This window comes from Eleginops maclovinus, chromosome 15 (genome assembly GCF_036324505.1).
Source record: "Eleginops maclovinus isolate JMC-PN-2008 ecotype Puerto Natales chromosome 15, JC_Emac_rtc_rv5, whole genome shotgun sequence".
In the NCBI taxonomy this organism is placed as follows: domain Eukaryota; kingdom Metazoa; phylum Chordata; class Actinopteri; order Perciformes; family Eleginopidae; genus Eleginops; species Eleginops maclovinus.
The window spans coordinates 7,292,077-7,312,863 of NC_086363.1; the positions used below are offsets into that span (position 1 = coordinate 7,292,077).

The 20,787-nt window shown below is 42.3% G+C and overlaps 1 protein-coding gene across 1 annotated transcript in view; it reads right to left on the reverse strand.

Annotated features, from left to right (window-relative positions):
* LOC134876941 (protein eva-1 homolog A) overlaps nt 1–20,787 on the reverse strand; it is a 66,140-nt gene that overhangs the window by 34,696 nt on the left and 10,657 nt on the right. Inside the window, exons 2-5 of the mRNA XM_063902216.1 lie at nt 13,044–13,267; nt 10,948–11,071; nt 9,070–9,222; nt 1,026–1,169 (exon numbers count right to left, since the gene is read on the reverse strand). Coding sequence (XP_063758286.1) covers nt 1,026–1,169; nt 9,070–9,222; nt 10,948–11,071; nt 13,044–13,267 — 645 coding nt within the window. The remainder of the gene's footprint in view (nt 1–1,025; nt 1,170–9,069; nt 9,223–10,947; nt 11,072–13,043; nt 13,268–20,787) is intronic.

A 20,787-nucleotide genomic window follows, 5' to 3' on the forward strand; every position in this document is an offset into this window, starting at 1 on the left:
AGCCCATGTGCAAATTCAAGCATTGAAAAGAGCTGTAGAAAGACAGCAGAAAATGCAATTCACACACAGGATTTGATTAATTAACAATCCCATAAGTAACATCAGTGATTTTCAGGCCCAGTCGGAACAGACGCATATCTTACTAAATCCAAGCCTTAAAATCAGATCTCATAAATCACATTTTGATGCCAGGCGTAACATTTGCCCTCGTTTGGATCTGGATCTTTGTGCTGGCAATTTTGGTAGGTATGAAATGCTCCAGGCCACGGTGCTGATTGATCAATTCCTGGTGCTGGAGTCTGGATAGCATGTATGCATGTGTGTGTGTGTGTGTGTGTGTGTGTGTGTGTGTGTGTGTGTGTGTGTGTGTGTGTGTGTGTGTGTGTGTGTGTGTGTGTGTTGTGTCTTCAAGAGTGTGAGTGTGGTTAATGAATTATAGCCTTGGCAAGTCAGGATTAGCCCAGGGGTGGGGAACAGATAAAAAGGAAGACCATGATTCTCCCTAAACCACACAGACAAAAGGTCAAATCAGAAGACATGACGCCAAAGTTGTTATTCTTCACTACATTTTGGAGGGTGAAAATAAGTTTAGAGACTTTGAAGCTCCCTCTAATTAAATAAAGTGCTTCGCTAAAAACAAGAAATCGTTCATTGTTTTAAAAGTGATTATGGTTCCCTCTCAATAATCTAATCCTTGAATTTTATTCCAACGCACTTACACCAAATTATTAATAGTAATAGCTACAACACAATGTTTTACTAAGAGTACCATGAAAGAGGGAGTGGGTTCATATTCTAATCTTTATTGTCCACTGGTAGAAACAAATCTATAGGTTTGCACCTAATAGTATCATCTTCATACATAGACATATACCTCGTAAAACAGAGCTCCCTCTGGAGCAAGTCCTTCTGAAAAACAAAGCTATAACATCACAGACAGGACTGAAGTCAAGCTGATCAGTGAGTGGACATCGCCCCCTGGTGGTGGGAAAAGTAATCCCTCAGTAAAGGTGTTTGGGACTCACCACAGGTGTAGATGACGCTCAGGTACTTCCTGGTGCCTGAGTAACACGGGTCTCCAAAGTCTCTGCTGGAGGCTCGCACCAGACAGCTCTTCCTCCCCTGGCAGCGGGCGTTCAGAACTTGCAGAGCCACCGACGACTGGCAGTCTGACGGGAAGAGTGAGAGCAGGAAGTGTTGCATTATTTTAAGACATCCAGACTGATCCAGTGCTAATTCCACTCTACTGCCTTATTAGACACACAGAGAGAAATGTGTGTGTGTGTGTGTGTGTGTGTGTGTGTGTGTGTGTGTGTGTGTGTGTGTGTGTGTGTGTGTGTGTGTGTGTGTGTGTGTGTGTGTGTGTGTGTGTGTGTGTGTGTGTGTGTGTGTGTGTGTGTGTGTGTGTGTGTGAAGACCAGACATAGTAATGAATGTGTCTCTCATACATCATCACTAAAGCACCTGCCAGCTCCCCTTTGTTCTGCAGCTCTCATCCTCTGTCTGGACAGATGAGGCTCTTCTGTTTCCTTTTTCCGCTCTCACTTCCTTCCTCTCCCACATTAATAATGGAACTTCAGAAAAGGATATGCTGAACCACTGTGCTAGTACTTTACTCGTTATCAGTTCATCTTATTATCATTTTTCTTGATTGATTTATGTAAGAGCCCAATGTGAAGTCCTTAAATTGCTTATGTCCAACATACATGACAAAACTTAAGAAATTCACTTCATCATCATATCAAATTTAGGAAAAATAACCAGAAATCTGAATTTTGTAGAAGCTGGAACCAGCAGAAGTTGTTGACGCTGTTTGAGTAAGGCAAAAGTGTTTGATCATGACACCAAATGATTATTAGCAAATGTGTTATTCGGACAATTCAAACTTAAACACCGACTACTGGAATAAGTATTTTATATTCCACCTTGTGAACTTTCTGACACCCCTAACCGAGGTGTGAGGAGCGCTAATAAATTGGGGAGAACCTCCTGCTGAGTGCTGTGGGAATGTGGATGCTCCGCGGTTCCACACGGATGCCTCTCACTCCCCACGGCCCATCTAACCCCTAAAAAACACAAGGAGAGATCCTTTGAAAGTGGACACTGTTCTCTCCCGGTGGGCTCCAAAGAGAAAGACAGAGATCAGACAGGTAGAGAGACCAGGCTGGTTAAGGGGCTGCCTCATCCACGTCAACGGGCCAGAATGAATTATGGTACAGGTCAAAGGACAAATGGAAAGGAAAGAGGGCAAGCCAGTGGTCATGCACAGTATCAACATTGGGAATTCATTGACTTCTAACAATCATAATCAAACCACCACGCTTTATTTCCGGCAAAACCAGATCAAAGCTCCTCAAGAATGTGAACCTGAATCAACGTCTGTCCACTCGGACGCGGTTCGAAGGGGCAACCGGACACTCCCCAGCTGGGAGCCGACACACTGGAATTCCCAACCAGGATGCAATTTGTAGGGAATCCTGTGGGAACCAGTGAGTGTAACTGGATCACCAGTCAGAGACACGGCAAAGGTTAGACAGTTCCAAATGTCACTTTTAAACACAACCGGTTGGATTCACGGATATCGAACTTAAAAGTCAGTGATTTGAGGAAACTTCCGTAATGCTGCTGGCACTATGATGGATGTGACGGGGAACTTTATTCCCTGGTGCTTGTGCGTGCCCCTCTGCACGTCTCAGAAAGTCTCCAAAGGACTGAATGCAGCTGTTCTTTCATACACCTCTCACACAGACACACCCCTCAGAGGGCTTTAGTGCAGTAGAAATGTTTCCAATACGTGTCTGCATCCATTCCCACCATAGAGGAATATGAAATAAAACCACTGTGTAAGAGATGAAATAAACAAATGTGGATATCAATATAATTAGAAAATAATATATGGGGATTCAAGTTTGAGAATAAAAGGACTTAAATGCTAAAATGTATCTATGGGATTAACTCAAGAAAAACAATATGAAACTTTGAGGGCTGCATTTAATAACATGTGGAGCTGCTTATATGGACAGGATAAGCTGCATTTTACAACATGCACCAAAGAAGCGTTCGGTGTACAGGGTTATTATCCCACTCAGCTGAGCATCCTCTACTCTTGTCAGAGAAACTGCACCTGATGAAACAACAATACATTTAATTCATTGTCATACGGGACAAAGAATACTTAAATTACTTACAGGAAATACGAAAGTTTGGCATTTTTGTAAAGAAATTACAAAAATAATCGAAATCACTGCAGCGACTAAGATATATAACTGCTCGTTTCTAATCAACAGAAATGAACAGTGAGACAGCGGCTTCACGCCAAAAAATAGATAGTCAGATATTTGACTTTATACGATGTAGCTTCATTATCTATTATATTTTCCCACCGTTAACTTTGTGTCGATCACTTCCACTCTGTTCAGTTCTGTGTGTATGTGTGTATCAGCACAATGACCTGCTGATCTGCCTGATGTGCTTTAATCTCCCTCTCTCTTTCCGTTCATACTGGGCTTGTTTGAGCTGGTGTGCCACGCTGAAACCTTTCCTCTCTGACAGGCAGTCCTCTGACAGACAGCCCCCCCCCCCATTAGCTGCAGCTTTGATTCCCTGACTGGGTGATTAGTTGAGCAGGGGGCCCGCGGAGGATCTGGTGGGGGTTTCTGGGACAGATAAAGGCTTCTAGAGACAAGAGGAGGAGGACACACACACACACACACACACACACACACACACACACACACACACACACACACACACACACACACACACACACACACACACACACACACACACACACACACACACACACACACACACACACACACACACACACACACACACACTTATTCTTTGTCCAACCGTGCTTATATGTGCACACACACATTTCTCTGCAGTTTAAAAGAGCATTCCTCAGGGTCTGACCTCCTCTGGCTCTCATTAGCAACTTTAATGCAGACAGACAAGCATACACAGTACACACACACACACACAGTACGTACACACACACACACACACACACACACACACACACACACACACACCCCTAACCTTTACCCCCAAGCACCTCAGAGTCTGTGCTTCCTTTAGCCTCCATACACCCAACAAGGACCGGCCTGAGGTTCAGAAGAGAAGGTCCATAGTCAAAAAAAGCAGTGACTGACAGAAAGGGAGGAGCTTTCGTGACAAACACACATTTATTTTCCTTTGTATATGATCACAGCATAAAGAGGCATTGCTTTTCTTAAAATGCCCCGTGGTTGATCACCCACAGCTTGTCAAAAGTTACTGACACTTGCTAAATCGGAGCACTTCTAGATTGTGAAATCCTCCTTCTTATCCATCTTGCATGTTATGATCTGTGTGTGTGTGTGTGTGTGTGTGTGTGTGTGTGTGTGTGTGTGTGTGTGTGTGTGTGTGTGTGTTGATATGCTGCCCCGTACCAGCAGCACCACTTGGTTGCTCATCTCGGTTTGTCACATCAGTCATCCGTTATACCTCTATCTTGCGTGAAACCATCCTCAGAATTGGCTCGTTTCCAGTTTCCGCAGAATAATTCTTATACTATGTTATCATTTCACAAGGCAACAGCATGACAATAACATCTTCAAATAGTAGCTCTTGTGTCTTGTGACCAACAACCAACACCACTAAGCACATAGACATCCAGACACACAACCCACCCCTCGACACACCCACAAACACATAAACACACAGGCAACCTTTCCCAGAAAATTCCCTCAGCGACGCTCCATAACAATCCTCCAGGTTTTCCGCCCCCGCACACCTTTCCTGGAATTTCCGAGACAATGGGCGGACAAAAAAGCCTTCGTTTTTTTTACTCTGACTCACTTGAGAAACGTATCATTTGATAGGTGGGTTTAAGTCACTGTTGTGGGATTAAAAGTCTTTCTTTGGGAGAAAAGTTACTCCAACATGTTGTGATGGGGCGAACAGACCTGCACACTCCAGTGATTTCTGTGAATGCCATTAATGAACTTGAGACGGCTCTCCCACACACACATTTACTATGAAAGTTGTATTTACTCCAGCAGGATTTAATTCCACTGTTACAGTCCATAGTGACGTTAATGATCCACACACACACACACACACACACACACACACACACACACACACACACACACACACACACACACACACACACACACACACACACACACACACACACACACACACACACACACACACACACACACACACACACACACACACACACACACACACACACACACACACACACACACACACACACACACACACACACACACAACAAAGTATCTTTAGTTGTGTTGTAAGCTGATAGCGAGCTATTTTTCGAGTCAGAGGCACTTGTGTTATAACTGAGAACATGTTGCTTCATATATTTAAACACCACACATGAATTCCAGTCAGCAGTGCCTTAAACCTTGCATGAATCTGTTATCCTGAAAAACACAGATGTGCTTGGTAGCCAGAATACAAACCTCAGGTATGGTGTTCGAGATAAGTTAAGGAAAAAAGTCAGCATCCAAGAATTGAATGACTGAAATCATCATCTACTTTAGCTGGACTATAAGACACGTTGAAAACACACAGAACCGTATGTTATCTCATCTAGTCGAAAACAAAACCAACATCCTGTTACTTCTGCATCAAAGTTAGAGAGCAATGCAGATAGGGTTACAGTGAAGCGGACTGCACCCTAACAACTGGAACACACTTCTTAAAGCCAAGTGTTAAATCTGACCAGCAGCTGTGGCTATTGGGCTTTTAAAAGCTGCTGTGATCACACGAGACACCAGCCATCTCGTGCCTCGGTTTCAAACATTTGCTGTGTCTAAAAGAAAACCCAAAAGTGAAAGCGCAGTGGCCTTAAAAAAAAGAAGAAGAAGAACAGAAGCGGTCTGAGACCCTGAATGCCAAGCATGGGGGGGCTATTTAGATGTCAAGAGGTGTGTGTGATGGTAATGGGGCAGATGAGAGAGGAGGGCTGAAGCAGGCCCCTTTTGCTTTGAGGATTCTCCATCACCGCCAAGACCTGTCCAACTCCACCACTCCCACCCCACCCCAAGTACCAAGCAGCAGACGACATCAAAGAGGTCTTACTTCTGTGCGCACATGCCTGCATATGCACTTGTTTTGTCTGTTATACTTTTCAAGGGCTTTTGATTCAAATCGCAACCAGATAGTGGCTCTCTATTGTAGAGAATTCACAAACTATAAATGATTTGCAGAATAAAAACCTCCTCAAAAAGATATTTCCTTTTCAGATAATGTCAAAAAGCCTGCCTCTATTTGGCAGGTGGCTGTTGTTTACTTGCAACCCTAGTCTGCGGCTGAATCAGAACTTGAAGATGTCAGGAGAATGCTTGAAGGGATTTCAGAAAATAAAAATTCTAAATGATTTCCTGCTACTCACTGTAATGTCTTTCTAACACTGAGCATATTCCACCTGGGCAGGTGGAGCCAGCTGCCACCTCAGGCGGTGGAGAGTTTGCCAGAGTGCTGCGGTTTAGGAAGATTACTATAACTTACCTTTTTGGCGCAATCAAACACTAATTTTAGGAGACATCAAATCTAAATAAGTTCAAAACAAACTTACACATAATGAAACCGCCAAGCCCCAAATTATTCTGACAGGCAGTTCCACAAACACACACTCACACATGCCAGGCACCACACAAACTTTGACGGGCGGGTAAAAAAAGAGGGAAGAAAATAATAAAATAATCAACGGTGTGTGTCAGGGCTGTCACTCAGGACACCCTCGCTTCCTGATCCTGGTGACACGGGAGCCACATCAAAGACGAGGCTGAAAGGGGAAATCCCACCAGGGCACCGCTAGACTGTCTGGAACAGCCTGAGGAGGTGTTGGTGGGTGAGTGAATGTGTATGCATGTGTGTGTGATAGAGAGACATGCTGTAATAGACGGGCATTTGGAGTACTCAGACTTCTGCCAACAGTTTCCACAAGTGAATCAAAGCACTTATCTGCCACATACTGCAGATATACTCCAAAATATAAGTTCTTCTGCACTACTTCCTTCTACCATGAAAATAGGGCCAGTTGTTTTTCTGTATTCCTGATGACAGACAGACAAACAAACAAAAACGCTCCTGGGTAGAGTTGATAACAACACGGCTTTGTGTGCGTCTGAGGTTAACATGAGACTTGACAGTGATCTGAACTTCTCCTCTGCTTTAATCTGAACTTTGTACAACTGTAACAGTAGAGTCCATTTTCCATCAATGCTTGGAGAACTAGCTATTGTATTTAATCCCGAGTCTGAAACCAGATATCAGGCCAGCCCTTACTCACCTAGCTGTTGCACATTCCTGGTCCACCTGCGAGCTGAGGACCGGCTGAGGTTGCTTCAAAACAGCCCTCAATGCTCATATAGAATACACACAGAGACACATCCACACAATGCCTTTCTTTACAGTATATCTGTCTCTGATTACCCGGTGACCGACGCCTGTGTCAGACTTTTGACCACCTGTCACACTCACCCACACACCACACCACACCACACCCACACCCACACCACACACACACACTTCAGGGCATGTCCGCGGTGCATTGTTGGAATTGAGAATCCCGAAGAATGACATTTAGACTTCCTTCACAACTATAAATACACTTTTCTTCAAGTACAAACAAACACACCAGTTAACTGATACCTGCTCGGGCTACTTATTTACAACATCAGTGAACATTTCCCTCTACACATTAACGAAACAAAAGGTGCCGCGGGCTGAAGCCAAATAAATGAGCCGCCCAGCAGAGGCCAGGGCCACCATGGTAGCTACTGTTATACTAATACTTGTCATAGATCCAAGCTTAGAGTCATTAGCATTCCCCTAAACAAGGGCGAGGGTACATCTGGATATCCCAAGTAATCATACACGCACACACACACACACACACACACACACACACACATACACATGCACGCACACACACGCACGCACAAACACATACTTAGCGGGAACTCAATACTGTCCCTTTTCTGTGGGACAAACTCCGCGCTTTGGATGACAGAGACACCTGATCTACATTCCAGTGTATTTCCCCTGGCAATGTGTGTGTGCATGTGTGTGTGTCTATGAGTTTAAGTGATGGTTTTATATATCTTAGTTTGCTTTTATAGCAAAATGGAGAAATTCCAAATAGTGATATGTGTGTAAAAGTGGAATTATCAATGAGTAATCGCAGTGGGAAACTGTAAACCGTTGACATCTAGACGGGTGTGGCGGGCAAGTGTTTTTTCAAGAGTCCCTGAGGCTGAGAAGCTGTAGAGGAAATTATAAAATCTGTCAAACTACAACAGCATCTCAAGACAAATTCACCCCAGTTAAAGAAATTCATGAAGCAAGGAGTTATGAGGCTGGCAGCGTTTGTATTTGTCTTTGTGGTTTGGAGGTACACGAGCCCTGACGAGTACAACTCATTGATTAAAACATTTCATTTTTTATCTGCTGGATGCATAATAACGCACGGTATGTTTTGCTCAGACAAGAAACAAACCAGAGTGAACTCAAGTTCCACTCTCCCGAATCATTAAGATTTATAAGTACATTAGCAAGGCTGACACCACGCAAACGCAGGCAGACTCGATTTGCATTCCCGGCTTGTGTCTTCAAGTAAGAAATCTCATTCCTCTCCTGACCTCACTCTGACCTAAAGGCTAATGCTATGAAAAGAGGGAATAATAATAATAATAATAATAATAATAATAATAATAATAATAATAATAATAATAATAATAATAATAATGTCAAAACAGCACCTGATAGGAAAACAGTAAAGGCAATATACTTTGTGAAGAGTTTACTGTAGCCTAAAGCTATACCATACCCATCAAGGTATTAGTGTGTTACCTTTGTGAAAATACATACAAATGTTCCCAGTTACCATCATTGTTAAACATAAATGTAATTAGTTATAAGGTCAGATATGCTTAACATATTTAAAGATTACCTGTGTTACTCAGCAATTAGTGTAGCTAGCTTATTCAGTTAGCTACACTACACAGTTTGATTTACAAATGTGACATATTATAGGTGCCTCACCTACTGACGGGGCCCTCCTGTGGTGCGGGGGACACTCAAGGGTGCCCTGTTGAGTTCGGCCAAACATGGCGGAGTAAATGGCGATCTGCATCCCCCGTTTGCAGCTCAGCCTCATCCTCTCCTCCTCACAGACCACCTTACTCTTGTACTCGTCTGAGGACAGAGGATACAGATGCGTTACACATAATAACACAGCCAAACAAAGAGACCAGTTTTTAGCAAAAGGAATTGTATCGCTTCAGAAAACAACTCGGGTTTGAACTGTGGTTTGAAGCTTGTACATCTGGAATGATGGTTAAAGAAGCTAAATTGAATTCATGAATAACCCAATTTAGTTTTCTATTTGATTTGAGCCCTAAACACTTTATATACAAAATACATTTGCTGGTGGCCTTTTATGAAAGAAAAGAGTATCTGCAAAATACCTCTCAATGTTTTCCATCTTTTTTATTTAATCCAACCTCTGTAGTGCAGCGTTTAACGAAACAGGGGACTGACAAAAAGCCTGATCATGTATAAACAGGCACAGACAGCGGTGGAGTTGCTCAGTGGACATGTAGAGCCATGCAGAAGCATTCCTCATACACATCCAGCCACAGTGACCTGTGACAGCCAGAGCAGCTCCACTGGCCAGCAAAGAAAAACACAACAGCGCAGCTACTGCGTCCATGTGGGGAGTGGAACAGGAATGCAGGAATAAGAGAGAGTAAGAGAGCGGATAAAAGAGGTTTGTTATATCTGTTGGTGATGGATTTGCTCTTGTTCATTTTCATTGCCTCCCTTTCTCCTCCACTTCCTCCATCCTCCACCCAACTCTCCTTTCAGAGGCAGTGACACCTGCCCGTTGCACCTCACTAACACCCCATGCTGCCTTTCTCTCTTCCCATGAGAAGTCATTGGTTAAGTGACAGTGAACAAAGAGCTGTTGATTGGCCCCGGGGTCCGGTGGAGAAAGAAAAAGTGGGGAAGGCCGGGGGATCAGTGGAGTAATGCCCACTTCTGGTCACTCTAGTGTGAACTGCTGCACAGTTCACCACAGCACTGAGCCATGAATGGAGACTAGAATCTGGGTGGGATTACTGCACTGTTGTGGCTCCCCTCTGGAGTGATACTCTTAGCTTCCTGGCTCACACAGAGAGGGAAGAAGAGGGATAAAGGGAGAGGTATGCAAGGATTTTGTTCTTTTAAATAAATAAGGGAAGATGGCAGCAGCAGGGAAGATCACATCAATACTTTGATGCTTAATTCAAGTAAACTTAAAAGTGTGTTGATTGGAGAAATCGGTTGAATGAAAAGTAAACTAAAATCACTTGGCAAATAAAGAAAATACTGCTGTCAAAGCTTAATATTTCTGTTATTTATTATCATCAAATACCAAGATACCCAAATCAATGAATGGCATATTGGCTGGGCTTAAAAATCTACTATAGTTGCACATTGTCCCACAACATGCATTGATACTTTATACTGGGGATATATCAGCACCTGATTCTTTTTCAATAGCCTATTAGTACCTACAGTACATATACATCTTGATTTTTTTTTTACAGAGGATATCGCTCATTCACGTAAAGGTTATTGGTTGAATTTAGGATGTTAATAAAAAATGCAATGAGCTCTACTACTAAACTAGTTTCCATTTTATAAACTGCTACAGGGCAGAATTACGGTCATTCAGTTAGACAGTTTGCTCTGAAACACAACTGGAACTGGATTTCCACTGACTGTAAATGTTGTTATTCAGTTTGTCTCTAAAGCAGAAGAAGTGACCCAACCCGTGGTGTATTTTTGATGGAAAGTGTGTGAAAAAAAGAGAAACGCACAGAGAGGGTCAGCAGTGTGAGTCAGTGTCAAGATGGGAGGCGGTGAGGGACTTACTAGGTCTGCATTTGTACCAGACAATGAGGTATTTGCTGCTGCCGGGACACTGGTCCGTCCCGAACACGCGGCTGTTGACAAGGACTTGACAGCTCCTTCTGTCTTGGCACTCGTCCAGCATTTTCTAAAGAGGGAAAGAGTGACAGAGAGCGGGGGAAGACCAAAGAGAGGGTTAGAGGGAGAACAATAAGCCAACGATGGTAAGACCAGCAGCAGGCAAACCTAAAACCACTTCAAACAGGCTTGCTTATGGCCATGGGAATATGCAGGAGAGGAGCAGGTAAAGAGAAAGCTGCACTCCACTCATTTCCTGGCATGCTCTCGCTTCTCCAGTTTCATCATCTTTAGCCGGCTGTATCCCAGGTGAGCACATTCCAACACAATACCTCTCCGGTACTGAAATCCCACTCGCTGGAGGAATGACTCAATGGATTTTGTTCAGAGCCCTCCCGAAATTTAACATGAAAGGAGAAGCATTTTGTACATTAGCTCATGGAATGCAGAGGGAGAAATAAGGGATGTGTGTGTGTGTTCCCCACATTACAATAAACACAGCTGCTGTGGTCCCATAAACACCTGCTCAATACTCTCTACAGCACCAAATCAAAGTATTTACGCATGTTTGAGCACCCTAAACATTACTGTCTCCAGCTGTTTAGGGAATATACTTCAAACAAATACTTCCCCCACAAAATGAACATTTGTATTTCAAACCACACCTGCAGTATAATCCAGTTAGCTGTATCCAGTCGTACACGTAGTACCTCACAACAGATGCATTTTAGCAAAAACCTTACAATTAAAACACAGATTTGTTCAATCAGAAGGACAAGTACCAAGGGAATGTGGAGCAGTTTAGTCTAATTAATTAAGAATTTTCTTAATATTTCCATTTGTTGATGTATAAAAGTGAATACATGCCATTATTTCTTGATTAATTCAAGGTAACAAAGGATGAGTTATTGATATCAAAATTAGTAATTTCCTGTAGATAAAGTCATAATTTCAACATTTTAAATGTAAGAAATATAAAAGAATAAAAAATATACATTTAAAATGTTTTGAAAGATTTACATCGAGAGAATGAACAATGTGTTCCCGGTTCCAAAGAAAGTAGAGACATCATAAAGTATTGAGAGATACTAACAAATTGTTGGTTAATTTTTCTAGTTTGAGCTCCTAAAATATAAAGATCTTTGGTTTTATTATATATTTCATACAGTTGTTAATCAAATACCAACAAAACAACTTTCTTAAAATGTCCTCTATTTTTTTATTCATGGAAAATTATTTGATAAAATGATGAATACAACATAATCAGACAAACAAATATTAATCATTAATACCCCTGAAGAAAGCATTTTTATATTTAGACGTTCATGTAGTAGCCACAGACCCGGGGTCATTATCAGGTGGCACAATGGGATTTTTCCATGTTGTGCTAATGGGGGTGGCGCAGCAGTCAGTCATCCTCTCACTTTGGCACAATGCACTCTCTGTGTCTGTGCATTCATGGCTATTATAGAATCGGAGGGTGTTCGACGTGAGGAGGCATTGGGAGTAAGAATAAACCAAACAACCTGGTGAATGCTGAACAGGATGTGCTGGTGTATGTTTGTATTGATGCTGCAAAGCAAGGGTTCAGTTCAGTTGCATCCCAATTTAGGAGAGGATGCAAAGGCAAGGACCCCATGAAATTGCTTTGTCACATGGGAACAAGCATGCTTCCTCTTTAGAGAGTGTCATTTGCCGGAAAACATCCTCACAAAGCATTGCATAATCACTCTGGTCCTCCAAAATAAAACCCTTGGCACATTTGAACATTTTACAGGACACTTTTTCCCAGGAGGATCCACTGTGCAAAAATGAGAATGTGTGTGTGTGAAAAGTAGACTGACTCAAGAGAAGAAAGCTGAAAAAATGCAAAGATCCAAATCAGGAACACATTGAAGATACTGGAGAGGAATTCAGAAACCTGTACAGGATTCATTTAGCCTACTAGTCATTTAAAAAAGAGGAAAAGTAATCTTTACTATAAGAAAATGGTCCATTTCTGATACAAAACACTGTCAGGAAAGTGTGGGTTCAGTTATTACCTGTAGTGCTGTGGAGACAGAACAATATCGGTCATCCTCCCGGGGGCTATAAGAACTAAAGAGGGCCTGGTAGCTCTGAGGGCACTGTTTGGGGTCAGAGGATCCTTTCCTCCCGTAGAAAGCTGATTGGACGGTGATGGTTGTGCGGGGCGGGCAGCGAACAGACAGAAAGTCTCCGTCACAGGCCTCCTCGCTGTAGTTCCTCAACACTTTGGACAGGTAGTCTAGAGAATGCAGACATTGAACATTTCTTAATAAGTAGCATTAGGCTGTATCATTTAATTCCACAGCACTGGAACCAATGAGGAGGAAAATACCAATCTGCTAACACGATTTTGGATTCCCATTGACCACTTTAACCCTGATTTAAGAACAGTATCCTTTGCAGAGAAGGTTGGTAGCATACTACAGTCTCCTATGATCTTTTTGTTTAATAATGGAGTGTTTCCTTGGACATGTGGTTGTGCTGCATATCAGCAAGTCCTGACAGATCATCTAAAAAGGCGCCTCTGGGGCTAGAACACCGCAATAACACAGAGAGGGTAAAGCTTCAGCTTATTTAGCTGTTAGTGTCAGCCCTCCAGTCATGGCTGTAGAACATACTCTTATCTGTTCAATATTAAAAAATACCTGCCAAGGATGATTTTTAAAGCCTGACATTATTACACTTTTTCATAGAGGATACAGTATAGTGAATACATAACTGCCTATGGATTCTTTCTACAGGTTTGCAACAAAGTTCTGAGTGCATTTTCTGAGTCATCGCTAACACTGCAAAACGCTATCAGGCTGAGTGATAACAAAGAACAATTGTGTGTGGTTCTTTTTATGTGCACCTCTTCAGGCTCAATTTCTATTTGCATGTTATTTGCTTGCCAAGGACTGTGTTTACTTTCACCACACAACCGGCTGGAATCAAGCCTGTAAACAGAAAACATTACATAAACCGTTTAATGGAACAAGAACCGTGTGAACTTTCATTTAACCTCAGAGGCTGCTCCAAATCAAATTAAAGCTATCATTCTTTTAAAACACTGAAGTCTACTTTCCCATTGAGAGTCTTTGAGAGCTGCCAGTCACCCGTCAGTCACACAGGAGAACTGAAGCCATCACAAAGCCACCATTAACATTCCAGCCTGTGAGAAGGAAAGCACAGATAAAGGAGAGCTGATCCCCCGGCCACTGTCATTTAATGTCTTTCTGGACTTATCTGGACCGTTTATGTGCTGGCTGCAGCAGAGGAGAAACACAATGTTGCTATATGTCTCAGTCTCTTCCTTGTCTGAATTAGAAAGACATAAAACCTAAAATCAACTTCCAACGTGAGCTCAAGCTTCCTTAAGTGCTCTGCAAACACATTTACAGGGAAGTCAACACACACAGTCTCACACACACTCTGTAAGTGGACACACTGTGATTCAATTACCTGTATTTGCTTAGTGTTTGGAAGCAAAAAGGAAGTAAAGTTCTGTAACACACACGTAAGCACAAATGCACGTACACACGTCGATAAACACAAAACACACACATTGTCCCCTTATCACCATGGCCACAGTTAAAAGGAGGAAGGGAAACAAGAGATATGCTCAGGCTTGGAAAGGTCAGCCTCTCTAAATAGAGTTGGTTATTAAAGCCCCTTTGCTCACATTAACAGGTTTCCACCTGTGGCTGGGTTGAGAAAATGGAGCAGGTGCACGTACAATCTTATTTTGAAGTTTATTTGCATACCCCATATCAAATGTTCAGGATGTGATCTGAAAACAGCAGCTGTAACAGCATTACAGCTCAAATATTTGCCATCAACACTAGCTACATTAAGGCCTGGCTTGCTTAAAGAAAGTCGACTTACACTTATGTGATATGGTTGACCTAATTGATGATTTGACTTTAACAACAAAACTGTAAAACCCTGATTTTGTTTTGTTTTTTTAGAACTGAGTTTCCCCACAAAGAATCATGAGCATCAAAAGTACCACTTTAAATCTTGCGTTACCAAGGATGTGCTTTAAAAGGCGCATAAAAGTCCTTGAAATAGTCATTCAGCATGAGAAAAAACACATCTTCTAAATTTGAGTCAATTAAGGTCAACCATTCAGTTGGCTTATCGAGTAAAACAGAGGCAGGACCATTTTTTTGGGGTCAATTCAAAGTGTCATATGCATCATACTGCATTATAAATCACACAAAATGAAAAGCAGCAATAGGCTGTGATATAATATCTGCATATTGCCCATGTCTACTTTCCTGCTCACACACAGGTCTCCTTTGCATGCCACATTCCACACAGGGTGAGAGGCAACTTGGCATTCCCCCTGGCAGCGGGACCACACACACACACGCATGGAAAACGTCAACAAAAACAACGTGGTAGGAACAAGCCTCACTGCCTGGCTCTTGAGGCCAGGGTGTGTGGTGTGCTGGTATAACAGTATCACATTATTAAAGCTGGGTCTTGGCACAGTGCCAGTGCCATGAGAGACCACGAGTTTTCGCGGCCCTCAAGTTATACCGAGCCCCGGGTACAGCGGTGTAACCATGGAAACTGCAAGGTTATGAAGAGGGTGAAACGGAGAGAACTGCAGATGGATGATTGAATTTGCACAGGCCACTTGGAGGAGGAGTTTCTTAAGAAAAAAAGAAAAACACACCAACACACCTTCCTCCTCCGTAAAAAGTGGGGATTGTGGGTAAAGGAAAACAGATTATCTCACACACACCCTCAGGTGCTTTCTAAAGAATCCACGTCTCTCTTTCCGCCCTCCAACCCTCTCGCTTTTCTCTCGGTCTTCTTCAGGATCGTCACCATTGTTCCATTCGTGCTACCTGTTGATTGAAGCCTCCTTTCAAGGCCAACAAATCAGGCGGGGTTAAGGCACCTGTGTAAACCGTCCAGCCAATGACAGGTGTCCCTCAGAGGCAGAAGGCCGAACAATGCCGGAGGAACACCCAGGCGTCTCTGTTCCTCCCTGTCCCTTTTCATGTGGGACCAGACTCCTTCCTTAACTAGCTCTCTGCCCTTTCCCTTGACAAAAGCGCCACGTTATTATGTCTGCTGGTTTGTTTATTCGGCCATTAAAAGACAGGAGGTTGCGGTCGCGTTGCTGTTCGTGTACAAACAGGTTGCTCTCGTCGTGAACTGGATTGAAAGGCGAGAAAGGTCCATTTAATCTCCGCACAAGCAGCATAGGGATTTATTATAAACACAGAGACAGAAGATGGCACCTGCCTTTAGTATCCATCATCCACACACAGATGGGATCTTTTCATATGATGTGACTGCTATTATAGGCTAGTCTGGGCTTTCTAATTTCACCTGCAATCCGTCAGCCAATGGTAAAGCTAGAAAGGTAAAAAGCTAGAGGTGATCGTTAGCTTCTTATTGTGGTCATGTGAGGACCCTAGAGTGTGACCCTGCGATGGGGGTCAGGTTTGATGGAGTTTAGTGATGGTCCACTGTGTTGTGTCAACATGACGCAGAAAGAGGTAGAAGTCTTTCCTCCCTGGGAATCACTGATTAGAAGCAGCCTGGTGCAGTGCAGGTACCAAGCCACATGTACAGCAAAGTGTGGGTAAAAAGGTGCTTTATTACATCTTTGTACAATGTTCTCATCCAGCTGGAGCTCCCACTACAATCGTACCTGTCTCTCATTGCATGTCACAATGGGATGAATCTCTTACTAACTTTCCTTGTGGTCCATTATAAGGTGAGGTGTTCAATATCTGCCAAGAATGAGTGAAACAGGTATTTCTGACATAAACAGAGGGAAGGAGCAATATGAGAAAGAGCAGAGGGGAGGCGTAGACTTGAGAGGAAGTTCAGGTGGAGGGTCTTGGTTACTCAGGGCTTTCCCCTCCTTTTGAAAGATGCCACCTCCTCCTATTGGCCGAGCTTGTAGAATGAACAATGCACTGCAGCATGAAGCATTAGTGAGGTGTGATAATAATGAGGGCTTATTTCTGCTTATTATCAAACTGCTTACTCATTTAACTGTTTGTAAAGCCTCTTGCGTTGGGCAACAATGATTTATAAAGAAGGATATAAAACGATTATGGCTAAGCTACAGTAAATGGCTCAAATGTGCTTGTTTACATTGTATTTCAAAACTAATTAACAGCCTGTATTGAATAAGAGTTTAAATAGATGATGTAAAAATATCTTTTGTAAAGATATATCAAACACACATCAAAACGCACCAAACAAGAAGTTCTTAAAAAGCTACAAAATCAAAGGCTGCTTTAAGTGTTTCATCTTGATGCATTAGGTATTTAGGCATTTACAGCTTTGTGACTTTATTGGTGTTATTTTAGGCAAATTATAGACATCAAACCATCAAATGTTCAAAGATGCAGAGCTGCAGGCCTGCTGCTGGGGAAGGAATTCCCTTTAAGTGGTGATTACTTGAAAGAGCGGAGGTTTCCCTCAAAGACGCTGGCCGCGCTCTGGCAACACTCTAGAGGAGGCTGGTTGAGATGAAAAGGGCGGCAAAAGGAAGAAGATGAGTGACGGCTAAGGGAAATGGAAGATAAATACGTGCTGAATCAAAAAAGACACCTGATGAGAAGATATTGGATAATAGAAACAAAGAAGACTGCTCATGAGAAAATAGCAGAGAGATATCTTTAAAAAGCAAAGCCACTGCTCGCAGGATGTGGCAGCAGAGGTCCAAAGGCCGGGGTAGAGCGGGTGGCTTAAGGCGCTGTAGCAATTACTTTCCCCACAGACCACAGAGGCCTGGAGAGCTATGGCATTTGGATAAAGCAACCAATGGTTCTAAATCGTATGTGAAAAAAACTCCTCTGCAGTCACCTCTTCAGACCTGAACTGTAGCTGAATCTATGATTGCTGAATAAAACAGGTTTAGAGGTGAGGTGTTCAAACGTGAAATGAGACCTCAAACACGAAAAGGGAGCAAAAACTTGACATGGACACCAAAAAGGAAAACACCACTAGAGAATGGACATGTCAAAGAAAGGCTTGGAGCAACCACTGCTGCACAGATGCCAGTCCTCACTGCTAAGCCTTTCTGATTTGTGTCAAAAAAAAAATGCATTCCTTAAATACATTGCATTCCTCTGCTTACAATACATTAGTCTTGCTGCTAGTCACGTTTTGGATTAACCTACTTTCTCGCTAATCAGACTGTGGGGCAGAGAAAGAGCAAAGAGATATTTTGCCTTAAAAACCTAAGCGGTTGCATTTGAGTCGGAGTTGGATTACCTTTTAAACTACTCAAGTACTGCACTCATTCAAAGTTGTTTCAAGTGCAGCAGTAAGGGCCGAGTGAAATCTAAGATTCAGTGTATGAATTTGAAAAAACATGCACTAGCTTGCAGTTTTGGTTCAGAGCAAATATTTGATGGATCTAAAATATTTGAAGATCTATCATTCTGTTGGCTCACAGACAAAGCTACCTGTGATGGGATCCGACATGACGAAAATCTTTCGGTTGGTGCAGTTTTTGGTTCATTATTTTCGTGTTTTTGGTTTGTGATTTTCCCACTGGGCTGATCTCAGTTGGAAAAAAAGGATTTTACATATATGTAATATTTGAATCAACGCGCAACAGACAATGAGGTTGATGAAGTAAGAATTTATGGACAGACCAATCCTATGAGCTTAGAGAAGCTATGTGGAGCTGATTGGAATTGGATAATGCTCTGCAGGTTCTGCACTAAAATGCATTAAAATAAGTATTGATCATAACCACTTAGTGTACTTTGAGCAAACTGTTCAAAGTACACTAAAAGGCAACGTTTTAGCAAATGATTATGCTTATAAAGTAGTTGACTGGCTATTAGTAGTAGATTTGAATTCAATAATAGCATGTTTAACAGTAGAACAAGTGTGAGAAGTCCCGGTAGTGTGTATTGACAGCATTAATGAGTGGCTCCTGATGGCTGTTGAACTGAGTGAGGTGCTGGATTCCTGGAATACTTGCTGAACATGTTAACATACACAGACACACTGTACACGCATTCACTGAGTGGGTAGGGGGTGTCAGCTGAGGGGGCTTACTCACATGGTTCCCTGGATTTAACCCCAGCATTGGTTTTGCTCTTTGACTTCACACCAAAGAGGGTCCTGCCCTTTTCACTAGGGTAGTAAACCCAGCATGCGTTTCACACTTTGCTATCAGACTGATCAAACGACAACCAATGAAATCGGGACGAGGGTGATGGAAGAAGTAGAAAAACAGGATAAAGGAGGAGTATATTAAGAATGGGATTTTTTTTTTTTTCAAGATTTGCTTGACGGAAGACATTCCTCTGTGTTTTTCAAGCCAGTAGATGCAACACTGACACTTGATGTAACAAGCTGTGCAGATTTAATCATGTGCATACACATTGACCATCCAGGTGCATGCGGCATTACAATTACGCAATCATTCCTTTTGCTTGTGTAATTATAATGACCTTTTTCAGTTTGTCATCAGCAGTAAAACACTAAAACAAATCCACATGTTTATACGTGGTCGACTAAAATCTTCCGGTAAGGAATCTAGAGGCTTAAGATGACCACATCACCACATTTCTTATGGTTTCCATCAATATCATCATCCTCAATTTGAATGGCAGAGTTGTTAACCACCTTCCTCCTCTAACAGACAGAGACTGGAGCAGCTGAAGTCATTAAAACCAGAGACACAAACACCCTGCCGGCCCGGCCCTCTCCTCTTCCCTGAGATTGCTTATCTAACACCTATACACACAAACTCACACTCATATGCATATACACATAAACCCATGGGTATACAAACTTCATCCTGCTGGACATGATTAACAAACTTCCAGAGCCACCTCTTCCCCCCAGCGTCCCTAAACACTGCTTATTTATTTGCTCTCACCATGACGTATGTATCCAACAGCAGCAGCAGTCTCCTATGCTTATAATGGACTGAGTGTGGTACAGTCAATGGGTCTTTAAATGATGAAACTATAAAATGTGTTTAAATATACCAACAGGAAAGATCATCACAAGACTGAAAAGCAGCAAGACAGAAGACGAGACGAGGATTTCATGCTGGCAAATGTACTTGTGTAAGGATATAAGGAAGGGGGTTCTGGGAAATTCAATGGGGAAAGCAACATAAATCGTTTAAGTGCGCTTAATGGAAAACAGGAACAGTTTCAGTGTTCCTGGGCAAAGTTTTACGGTCAGGATTAACACCATACTTCCCTCAATTTGTTGTTTTGACGATGAACTTTGACTCAGGTAATGAAAACGTAAGCATTTGGTAAGGATCAGGGAAAGATCAGGGTTAATGCTTATAAAAAGGCCAACTTCAATGACAGGTTTAAACACAAACTTTTGTTCAAAGCATTAAATGTTTGTCGCATGAGAGTTGTCAGGTTTTGCAGCATTGGCCTTAAATCTAAATGGTGTGGTGCAGAATATTCCAAAATAGCAATGATTTCAAAAGAACACCGGGCCGCACTATCGTGTTAACATAGGAATGACATAAAAGTTTCAAAGACAACTGATGGATAACTATACTGATCAAAGTAGCATTATGACATGATTATTACTCTAGTTGATATGATTTAAGGTAGCAAAATCGTGTTAAAACAACTGGGTATGCATTTGAAATGTATATTACACAAAATGATAGCTTTAGTTGCTGCATCAACAAGGTGGAGTATTATCTGCCGGGACCAAAACACAAGAGATGGGGATTAAATAGAGAGAACTGGAGGGAAGTCATATGCTAAGTCAGATACATATCAGGTGGGACGAGGAATTCAT